Source organism: Notothenia coriiceps, unplaced genomic scaffold (genome assembly GCF_000735185.1).
Source record: "Notothenia coriiceps isolate Sejong01 unplaced genomic scaffold, NC01 NC01_scaffold00037493, whole genome shotgun sequence".
NCBI lineage: Eukaryota > Metazoa > Chordata > Actinopteri > Perciformes > Nototheniidae > Notothenia > Notothenia coriiceps.
The window spans coordinates 321,293-333,208 of record NW_011370194.1 but is presented as its reverse complement, the minus strand read 5'-3'; the positions used below and the strand labels follow the sequence as shown (position 1 = coordinate 333,208).

At 45.3% G+C, this 11,916-nt stretch overlaps 2 protein-coding genes across 2 annotated transcripts; both read left to right on the top strand.

Annotated features, from left to right (window-relative positions):
* Positions 1–3,611: 3,611 nt before the first annotated feature.
* Positions 3,612–5,018, top strand: LOC104967658 (NAD(P)H dehydrogenase [quinone] 1-like). The gene is made up of 3 exons (XM_010797166.1): positions 3,612–3,770; positions 4,014–4,066; positions 4,599–5,018. Exons 1-3 carry the CDS (start codon positions 3,612–3,614, stop codon positions 4,954–4,956), a joined length of 570 nt encoding a protein of 189 aa, XP_010795468.1. The 3' UTR covers positions 4,957–5,018.
* A 348-nt stretch (positions 5,019–5,366) lies between these two features.
* On the top strand, positions 5,367–5,809 carry LOC104967657 (NAD(P)H dehydrogenase [quinone] 1-like). Its single transcript, XM_010797165.1, has 2 exons — positions 5,367–5,482; positions 5,582–5,809. Exons 1-2 carry the CDS (start codon positions 5,393–5,395, stop codon positions 5,807–5,809), a joined length of 318 nt encoding a protein of 105 aa, XP_010795467.1. The 5' UTR covers positions 5,367–5,392.
* The last annotated feature ends 6,107 nt before the right edge of the window (positions 5,810–11,916 follow it).

Below are 11,916 nucleotides of genomic sequence, written 5' to 3'. Positions count from 1 at the left end.
CCCCCCTAACCAGAAATCAATTATAAACCCTATGGGAAACAAAATAAAGCCGCGAAAACTGGACTACCAGGTCCTCCAGGCTAAACATAAACACAAAAATATGGCCTACAGCTCAAAATGGCAAAGAGGTATTCTAAGGACAGTGTCTCCAGGCGTTAGGATAGGCGAGACATCCTTCTCCTCCAGCTTCTCCTTATATATACAAGGCTGAGTGGAATTTGGAACACCTGGGCAGAGGCGGAGCCTGGGGCAGACCAGGTGCACCTGGGCAGAGGCGGAGCCAGGGAGACAGAAAACAAGGAGGGGAGCACTTAACACAGAAGAGGTTTCTCAATACTCAAATTTCCCCTCCTCGACTCCTCGGTCCTCCGGTAGTGACCCGGAAATGAATTTCAGCAAGCCATTTTGAAGGACATCTCATTTCTCTGAATGCACTTCGAGGACCGAGCATCGAGCATCGAGGAGGTTCTCTGGAGGAGCTCTAACCGAGGAGACACTGATGCATCCTGCACGGCTCCTCCACGGATGTATTTCCGGGAACAGTGGNGTCACCGGTTTCCCACTGTTAAGTACAGGTAACTACGTAAACGTGACTTGTACCTGAGTACTCTGGCGGTCACCACTTCTCTCGACCGGAAGAACAGGACCAACCCTGTTTTCTGTTCTAGTGACATTCATTATATTTCATCTTCGAATTGTTATTCCGTTTGGAGAACTAACGAAGCAATGAATGGAACTTCTAAGGGACCGATCGCGAAGAGGTTTGCACTTCCCGTTTCGATCACACTCGCTGGACCAGGTAGGTCGGGAAGTACTACCGTCCTTTCACTGGGTCATGTACCCCTGACTCTCATCCCGAATTCCAATCAAGATCGTCTCCCGTTTTTTTTTTTTTTTTTTTTTTTTTACCGAATTTTCTATTGTGTAAAAAGTAAGACCGAGATGACTTTTTACTAGGCTCCAGTCGGAGCACTCAAACGCAACAAGAAGTCACAAGTCGTAATCGAAAGGACGAGGTAACGGTCAAACCAGAGGAGAGCATTGTCTTCACTAGCGAAGAATGGAAGAGACGTCCCCTTTCATGTAAAAACAACGCTCAGACTTGGTTCGATGAAAAAAAGGTCACTCCATAATGGTCACACAGGAGTCTGACACGTCACCCGGAATTAAGTACCGTATGTCCAGCCTATGAAATACACGTCGGGGAACGTCAATTGAAGGTTGCGTAGCAGAAACCGACGTCTCAACGTTGCTCGGTCTCGAGACCACACGATGTGTTAGTTGTGACCCAGAGTCCTTAAGTACAAGTCCACGTTTACCTGTGTAGTCACGTCTTGTACTGACACTGAGAACCGTTGACGTCGTAAAATAACCTACTTGCTATAGTGAGTTCGGAAAGGTCTCCTTTAGTAACATGGGCATACGTAGTTGTGGGAAGAAGGGAAACGTCGTACCGTAGACATTGTGACGACACCGAAGGTCCAAACCGAGACACACAACACCTTCTAACCGAGTACCGACCGTTATGACGACTCGTCGCGACGAAATATAGGTGTGTGAGTTTGGTGAACGGAGACCGAGAAACCCGAGTGTCCCACGAAGTATAGTACGGTAGTTACAGTGACGGTATCGACCAGGTAATGGTCCTGGTATGGTCTACCGACATCAGACTTAGTCACTTACGTCGACAACACAACAAGGTTACTACTATTATTTGACCAATTATACCAGACGTAAGAGACAACTATGAACCTTTCACTGAAAACATCAAGATTATCGAGCCACAACATATGATAAAATAGGTCACGTCAATCGGTGAACATTCCAAAGTCGTAACGTTGTAGAATAGAGCAAATACACACCAACTGAGTAAGTCGAAATACGGTTACGTGTCTTCCTACCTAACGCATACCAATAAGCAACATAGAGACAAGAATACGGATGGACAATCATACACTGTCTTTGCAGGGTACGTCTAGCATATCTTTCTAGACTGACTACGATTGAACCTCGATCAACTGATCACACCACTACAAAGAGCATTACACCGTCTCCAGATGTTCCCGTAATAATTTGAGTACTGTCATAAAACCATTTGACAGCAAAACTGTTGATTAGGAGTTGCAACCGTTGCATCAAAACCACTTCCCTCCAATCTAGGTTATTTGCGTCCCAATTGGTCTTTAATTCACAAACTGTTACTTCCCAAGTTATAATGAAAACAGTTCTGAGGGACTGGTGGTCTTCAATGAACACCTTGTAGTCACTTAGTCAGGTTGAACCGAGGTTCAAATCGTTAGGCACTTCTAGACAAGAGGATATCCTCAAACTACCTGCAACACAGTGTTATGATTGTAACCACTCCGGATTTTCTTTTAACGTATGTTTGGCAACGGTATCGTTGTAGGAGACACGTAACGGTAATTTACGGAATTTCCTTACTCAGTTTGCTGTCACAAATATTTATTTACCAGTTACGACTTTCATGTTCAGAAATGAAATGACCGAGATAATAGCATATTGGGGGCGATAAACTTGAAGTTTGTCAAAGGTTCTAAGTTGCTTAAGTCGTAATACATGGTCGAAAATAAATAGTAGTAACTTGTTTGTTTGTCAGTAAGGGTGAGAAGTCCTGAGGGTCGAAAGAGACCAACAACCCAACCGTCCCGGAACGGGTCCACCTAGGGTGTGCCAGTCAGGTTTGAGGAACCGCCCTACCAAGAGTACCTGGAGGCCAAGTCGACCATTGGAGAGGGGTAGTTTCGTCAGGTGCCCTCACTTTCGTTCACCCAAAAGATGGTCCTCCGAACGTACGCGCACGCGGTCGGGAGGTCGTACCCCATGGCGCACGGAGTCCCCTTGCACTCTTCCCCGGTCTTCTAGAACTCCCGGTCTTGGACCTTCGGTGTCATCACGTCCTACGGTAAGCTCCTCCTTCCTTTGTTTTATTCCCACAACTACGTATGTTATTATTCAAAAGAGACCTTGTCGAAATACTATAGCAAGTAGGTTTATTTTATTGGACGTCACCGGTTTCTCACTGTAAGTACAGGAGGTAACTACCCGGTAAACTGACTTGTACCCTGAGGACTCTGGGTCCACCACTTCCTCTCGTACCCGGAAGAACAGGACACCTTGTTTTCGTCTAGAGACGATTCATTATATTTTCTCATATCGAATTGTTATTCCGTTTGAGAACTAAACGAAGCAATGGAACTTCTAAGGGACCGACAATCGCGAAGAGCACCACAACTTCGTTCCGGTCACACTCGTGGCCAGGAGGGTCGGGAAGTACTACCGTCCTTGCTCACTTGGTCATGTACCCCTTGACTCTTCATCCCGAATCCAATCAAAAAAGTAGGTACGTCTCCGTACCGAATTTTCTTATTGTGTAAGTAAGGCCGAGATGGACTTTTTACTGCTCCAGTCGGAGTCACTCAAACGCAACCAAGAAAGTCACTATAGTCGTCATTCGAAAGGACGGAGGTACGTCAAACCAGAAGGAGAGCATTGTCTTCACTAGACGTTAAGAATTGAGAGACGATCTCTTTTATTTACAAACAACGCTCAGACTTGTGGTTCGGATTTGATAAAATAAAGTCACTGCTGAAATGGTCACTACAGGAGTCGACATCGTCACCGGAATTTGGAAGTACCAGTATGCGTCCAGTCTTATGAAGATGAGCACGTCGGCGAACATGTTCAAGATTTTGAAGGTGGCCGTAGCAGAAAACCGACGTGCTCAACTTGCTCGGTCTCGGGACCACACCGTATCGTGTTAGTTCGTGAAAGAACCTAGATTTTTGATTCTAAGTTTATCTTGTGGTAGTCTCCCGTCTTTGTATGGATGATCTCTAAGTTGTAGAGTAAACTTGTACCTAATAATGTCGAGTTCGGTAATCTTTTATTCGTTTCTTGGGTTTCCCTTTTTGTAATGGGTAAAACTTCGTCCTTTAAAACTTTAACGACCTAAAATCGTTATCTGACACACAACTACCTTGTTTTCTCACCAGTACCGACCTCGTTTGGACTTCTTCGACCGAAAATATCCGGAGGTCGTGGTGGAGTTAGTCGTGTCCCCGGAAGACCGAGTAAAAGAGTGTCCACCGACAGTTAGTCGTTAGTTACAGTGACTGTTGAGTCGACCGGTTGTTCGGTCACTGAGTAGTTAGATCATAAGATTTATCGTACATAAATGACTTAAAACCCCGTCGTAAAGTATACCCCTCTCCGTTGAAGAGATGTATTGTCGGTCCATAGTGACAGATCGTAAAAATAGGTCCGACCCGGTTCTAATCGGTCGAACTGTTTTTGCATATGTGAATGTTGTTGTCAAAAGAGTAAGTTACACACGAAAAAGGGTAAGAATCCCGGGTTGGGTCTTTCTCTACGTCGCATCCAAAAGAAATAGAGGGCAAATACCGCCAGAAAATATCGTCTCCGGCGAGACGTTCTACGACTCTTAGTCTGCTCCTATGATAAGATTCTCCTACCTGTGTTTACACGTCTCGATGTTTCGTAATATAGCGTTTATACGTATAAAACTTTCAATGATTCCGTTCGGATTTGGATGAATGATTATCATAAAGCTGTTCCAGAGGAAACTTATTTATTGTATGCATCAACACCCTTTATTTTGTTTTCCTTCCCCTCCAGAATGGCATCCTGCACTACTGTGGCTTCCAGGTTCTGGCTCCTCAGATCTTCTGGGCCCCGTCTCACGTTCCCTCTGAGGCACGCGGTACCATGCTGGAGGGCTGGCGCACGCGCATGCAAGGCCTCCTGGGAGAAAACCCACTTGCTTTCACTCCCTTGGACTGCTTTGATGGGGAGAAGGGTTACCAGCTGAAGCCTGAGGTCCATGAGAAACATGCCGCCAAGGAGTTTGGACTGACCGTGGGGATCCACCTGGGCAAGGCCCTGCCACCCAACAACCAGATGAAAGCTGGAGTCTGAAGAGTGAATGACTGTTGTTTGTTTCAATGATGATAAATAAAAGCTGGTTAATATGTTCTGAATTTCTGTTGAATACTTGGAAACTGTTTTGTAGTTCAAATGGCTGGGGTTTATACAATAATTAGAGCCAGTAAAGAACTTCTTGTACTTTTCAGCATTGTACATTTATTTATATAACACTTTCATTTGACTCATTCAGCTTTAATGGCAATGCACACAAATCTTGCTATGGCAACTGGTTGTGTGCAATTTTCTTTAGGCCTACCAATGTTAAGTATTGTGACACAACGTCCATCAAACTCCTATAGGGAAAGATTTCACTGATTGCTAAACTTAGAGCCAAGTTGACTATTCACTGAAGTTTCTCAAGTTAACTTCTGTGGTCAGGACCCCAAACTAAATTAATCTGTAACCCTTCTTTTAAAACACTTAACACATGCTCTCCTTCACCACTGGGTCTCAGGAGTGCATGTTTAGTGCAAATGGCATCAATGGAGACATGGATGTCACTCTTTGGCCACTGCAGGTATTTTATTGGGATGAATGATTATCATAAAGCTGTTCCAGAGGGAACATTGTTTTAGAGACTGCATCAACACTCATTTTATTTCCCTGTTTCCTCCAGAGTGGCATCCTGCACTACTGTGGCTTCCAGGTCCTGGCTCCTCAGATCTTCTGGGCCCCGTCTCACGTTCCCTCTGAGGCACGTGGTACCATGCTGGAGGGCTGGCGCACACGCATGCAAGGCCTCCTGGGAGAAAACCCACTTGCTTTCACTCCCTTGGACTGCTTGAACGACATGATGTCAATCAAGCTCCTGTTGCGAAAGATTTTACTGATTGACGTTTACTAAACTTAGATCACAGTTAACTATTCACTGAAGTTTCCTAACGTTGAGCCTTTCAAGCTAAATAAGTTCTGTGGTCATGACCCTTGACAAAATGAATCAGTAACCCCTTTATTTAAACACTGTCCAACCTGTGATTTTGATCTAATTCTCCCTTCGACAAACTACTTTTATGCTTTGATCTTAGTTGCCTACAACTTTCAAAATATGCGTCTACGTATAATGCCTTTGTAGCTCTGCACATTTTTGTCCCATCTCTAGAATAGTATTCTCATTCTGATCCTTCAGATCTGCCTGGCCTCATGGGAGAAACGCCCCGCTCCTTCCCTCTTTATGGGGAGAATCGTTTCCAGCTGAAACTCATTTGAATCCTGCTGAACAAAGAATTTGCTCTGATAGTGGGAACTTGCACCTGAGGAAACCATTCATGCCCCACAGATCAAAGCTGGAGGGTTGTGATGAGCGGTATTCTTTGTGGATCTGCAACAGGGATGCAACTTTTTTTTTCTTGCTGAGTCTTGGGGAAGTTTTGACTTAAATGTTTGGGTGGGCTGAATTGTGTGCAGTGTTTTGGAATTGTTTTGAACAAATCAATCGTCTTGCATGCTGTCTGGTTGAGGCTGAAGTGCTCTACCGTATATACAGACATGCTGACGACCAAAGAAACTGCTTGCAAGCAGGTCTGGGCTCCACACAGACGCTTTTCCCAGAGAAGCAGCTTTTGTTTGGGTATGGAGGAAATGAGATGGGGGAGGGGCAGGGGGGCAACACTTGAGGAAATGGCCTTGCACTCTGATGTCCAGAGCACAGCTTGTGACATATACGAACTCAACGGTGTGCATATTTCACAGCTGAGGTTTCCCAAGGTCAATGGGTGTTTGTTTGTGTGCAGTCAGGTCCAGTTTCATAATCACCTGTCTCTTCAGCCGGAACAATGTTAGTTAATTTCCTTATTTGTTTCTCACAAAACAAAAGACACTTTGAAATACTTATCCACACATGTACTAGTTTTATTTGCTGTATGGTATTATGTTAAGACTTCTCAGCTAAACACTCACTTCCCACATAAAAAGGAGTCTTAGATGACAGAGCATTTAAGTAATGTCATGGGTTGAGTGTTTAAAATGTGTGAATCATTATGCAATTAACTTAATCTGTAAAATCAAGATACTCTGCATCAGTATGTCTCGACAGAAACATGGACAAATCCAAACATTTTCAGTCTCAAGCTTTTGGAGTTTTTTTCCATATGCATCATTGTCCGAGACAGAGAACCAAAAAGCTGGTGTTGGAATTGCTGGAGTTGGGGGCATTGAGTGTTTGTGTATGTAAGGGTTATACCACAGTCTCTGTGTCCATCCTGCTTTTCCATTGTCTGTCCCAGTTCTCCCACACTGACTGCAGAGAAGGCCATTTTTGGCTGGTTCAATGGGAGGAAGTGGGCACCGTTTTGTACCAGATACGGAAGAGAGTCGCCGGAAATGTGCTTCTTGACTGGAAGCTCAAATACACACAATCATTCAGATAAAAAAAAAAAAGCAATGTAATGTTCAGAAGAAGGTTAAGTGAACCTGGAGATTTATATTAGCACTGACCTTTAGCTTGTCTGAGTGCAAAGACTGGAAATGTGGATACAACTAGCCTGCTCTAACAAAATCAAATTAATGGTTACCGTACAGATATAGAGTGGTATTGATTTTCTCATCCAAGCATCAATCTTTTCAACTTAATGTGAAAGTATTCCTAAAAGTCTTTTAAAATGTTCATGTGAAAAAGTATATTCTTAAAGATAGGATCGGTTAAGACTGATGCTGAGCCAGATGTGATTCATTGCTCTGAGTTGACTTTAGGGTGGTTTGATTAGGCCGTAAAAGGGTCTCTGTGTTTGCACCAGATGTCATAAGGTTAACTACAGGCCTGCCATTAAACACAATGACCCAAAACAGAGAGCAGAAAAAGAGAGGGAGAGAAAGCAAATTATTGTTCCCAACCATCCTCCCACTCTTTCAGAGGCTACATTAAAATCCAATTAATTATGCCACCACGAAAACCACAGCTTGTTGAACTTTGCCTGAGTGAGGGTGTGAGAGAGTGAGTCCATGTGTGCATATACGTAATGAGAGTGAGGCACAGTTCAAGGCAGTTGAATTAAGATTGGCAGCAGGAAAGGTTTGTAATGAAGAACTACACTATCGTTTCCCTTTTGAAGCTCTAACTGCCCCCTTTACCTTCGTACCACAGAGCGTCCATTGTACGTTCCCCATCATTTTGAAACGGAGGAATTCACTCTGACATCTGAGCAAAATCCCCCCCCAAATGAAACCAACACATCACCTCCTAAATCAACGTATTCTTGCAGCAAATAAATATGTTTCCACAGTCTGTGTTAAAGACAAAACTCTTTCCCTGACATTTTCTAAATAGTTTTACTTCAGGGAGTAACTTGCGTACCATTAGAACAACTGTTTCAGGTATTTTTATGGTTGTGTTTTTTCTCATAAATTCAGAATTTTAAACATTATCTTGAAAAATGTGCACAAAGATACATTTCTCAGGGCCCCTTTGTGATCACAACCTGAACAGCTGGTCGGATTAAATGATAAGAAACGGTGGACTAAAACAGCTGTGGAGGAACACAATCACAAATAGAGCCCACACTTTATACAAAGTCCCAAAATGGAAATAAAAACATGGGTAAAAAAATAATAACAATCACTGCCTCCTTCCTCTTTTCATGAACCCCAGCAGGATGTGTCTTTCATGCTTTGCTCTTTTCATCCCCACCTCCATCCTTCTTTTGTGTTAGTCTTCTCCTCTCACCAGTGTGAAAATGCACCGGAAACTTTTACCACAATGGGACGTTTCACACATCTTTAGCTCATTAGGGATTTGAACGCTCACTGGAGGCACAGTTCACTGGGGAAACTGACTTCTACCACATATAAGCAAACACTTTCAAAAGTCATGATCCTGACATGCACTTCACTCAGTTCCCCTGGCAGTGATAGGGCCCAGGCCAGCCTGCACCGTGCAACTTTGAAACACTTACACGCATGGGCGCGGGAAGGGGGGTGCTGAGGGCGCTGCAGCACCCCCTAGCGGCAGGCAGGGGGTGCGTAGCTCCCCTGTCTGAATTATTATTTGACGGTTATTGCTGCTCCCGCTGTGCATAATCTGTGTAATATGTAGCCAATAAATTCCACATTGTTGGTCAAATAATATTTTGGCCTGCCCCGAATGTTTTTTCTGTAGCCCCGGACAATTCTACCTCAATAATATAATACATTAACCGTGCTTTACGTGAACCTCATCAAGACACTAGAAAGGACGGCAGGACTGTAATTTCCCGTGTTTAGTGAATGCAACAGAGGCAAGACAGCAGACCAATCAGAGAGTTGCATGGAAATAAAAGTGTGCTTGTTTCAAGCTCGCGGCTCTGTGTGTGTGCGGAAATAGCGCATTTAGTGTGTGTGAGAGAGGGGGAGAGAGAGGGACCGGTGCCAGCAGCAGGGACCGTGTTGTTAGCATCTGGTTAGCTAGCTGCACTAACGGACATACGGAGCTGTTTGTTCCTCAACAAGCTGGAGGAGAGCTCTCCTCTCAGACTGAGAGGCTCAGGTGAGCTAAAGGACTCTCTGAGTGTTTAGATAGTTAACTTTAGTCTAAGTTATCTCAGTGGGTCTCAAACGGTTTGGTCAAAAATTATTCAAAAGATTATTTCCGCGGCACACCTTCATATGATCATTATAGTTATAAAAAAAATAAGAGAATAAAGGAAATACATTTATGAAATACTATATGGCAGTAAAACAAGAATACAGTTTGAAAGGGGAGTGATTTGTAAAATATCCATAAAGAAAAAGAACATCTGCTTACAGTTGTGTTTCATCTGGGTGTTGAGAGATGTATCCATAGATCTCTTAATGTTGCTCTCAAAGTGCACCAGATTGATGCTTTTAACTTCAATATTTAAAAAAAATCTTCCCGGGGGAGCATCCCCCCGGACCCCCCTAGAGGAGGTGAGGTCCGCTCCCCACTCGTAAAAAAATAGCACTTTACCCCTGCCTATATGCCGTGAGCTGATTATCGAGCCTTCATTGTAACAGTCGCGGGTTTACTGTGTGTTTGCGTGTGGGGAGTTTTTTTGTGCGTGCTCTATAGTGCCCGTAATAGTGTTCACTGGAGTCCAGCACCTCAGCACCCCCACTCAAAATACCTTCCCGCGCCTCTGCCTCTGTGGCGCAATACTATGGTGGCCGAAAAGTGTTTTACTTCTATGGTCGGCTACAACCGCAAGAATAAAATGCGCAGAAAATGTCATAGCATTCCGGAAGTCGTTTGGAAGAAGATGGCTGCAAGCAGTACCGGCATAGGACCAGAAGAGAACTGGCAGAGCCTGCGAGCTGCTATGCATGACGCGGCTACCGAATCTCTTGGCACGAAAAGGCCGCCGCAGAAGACTGGATGGCCGAAAATGCTGTAGTCCTGGAACCGCTGTTCCGCTGCCAAGAACAAGCGCACTAAGTGTACAAGCAACGGGAACACGGGAGTTCTCTCAGCGGCCACTCAAGGATGCGCGCGTGAACTTCAGAGGAAGGCTCGATCCTGTGCTAACCAGGTACTTGGAACAGCTCTGCCGATGACATCCAACAGGGTTTAGACACTGGTACCTGCTGGAACTGTACAGGGGCCTGAACAAGGCTATTGGGCCGAGAGCAAAGAAGGTTTGTCCGCTGAAGTCTGCAGAAGGAGCACTGTTGCCACGATGGGTTGAGCACGTACTCAGAGCTCTATGGCAAACTAGGAGTTTCCAGCACGTTGGGTTTGGCGCCTCAAACACCCAGCTTGACATCATGCTGAGTTGGAATTGCCAACCATGGCAGACTGGGTGAACGCGCTGAAGCAAAGCTGCGGGCACGACGGTTCCCGTGCTGATCTCCTCAGATGTGACAGCGTTACTGTCGAACCATGGCACAAGCTGCTTCTGGTCAAGCTGGCAAAGCGGAGCGCGCTTTCCCATAGGACATGAAGGATGCCAGACTAATCATCGCTTTTACAGTAAGCAAAGGCGAAAAGGGGACTTGTAAAAACTACCGTGGCATTCGTTCTGGAGCGTGCTTGGCAAGGTTCTCCGCAGAGTTTGCTGTTCAGCTTCAGAAAACTGCACCGCTCGGCGATGCATACCCGCCGTCACAGTGCGGGTTTCGAAGGGCCGATCAATACAGCATGGTCTTCACGGGTGTCCACTGGTCAAGAAAAGTGCAGAGAGCAAAACCAAACACTGCACATGGCGTTTGTCGACCTTGAGAAGATTAACATGGTGGTCGGGAAGGACTGTTCGCCATCTTGCATAACTGGGACTGCCCACCGAACATCTGCTCGGTGGTCAAATTGCTTCACGAGGACATGTCAGCTCGGTTTTCTATGAAGGATCTACTTCAGACAGCCCCCCCCCCCCCCCCCCCCCCCCCCCCCCCCCCCCCCCCCCCCCCCCCCCCCCCCCCCCCCCCCCTCCCCCCCTGACAGCTTCTCCGTTCGCAGTTGGAGTCAAACAAGTCTGGCGTGTAGCGCCCATTGCTCTTCGGCATCTTTCTTCCTCTGTTGTGCTGGCATTCATGCAGTTTCGCGATCACGTGGACGAAAGACGGCGTTTCCATGACACGCGTCGGCTGTGTCAGTAAATGCAATCATCAATATGGATACGTTACAAAGTTTCTTGATAAAATGGGCGGTCAGCCTCTGCTCACTGAATCTTCCTCTCTGGTATTTACAGCCGTTAATAGGCTGTGACCTGTTCGGACTCTATTAGAGCTGCTTCCTTCTTCAGTAGGGAAGAGCTGTGTCAATATTGGTGAAGCTGTTACTCACTGATATGTTGAGTGTTTGATAATGCTTCAGGTGATAGCAGCCTTTAGGTCAAATGAGTGTGTTCAAACAGGAAACTCTTCCGCGCAATCTCTCACAAACAGCACCATGTTCTTACGTGGGCTTGTACACAGGAACAAAGAAGGGGAAACGGCTGAGAGCAAAGGGAAACAGAAAGGATTACATGTAGGTATTCTTGGTTCATTTAGCTATTCATTAATATTAATCACAATAAAGGTTCATTTGAG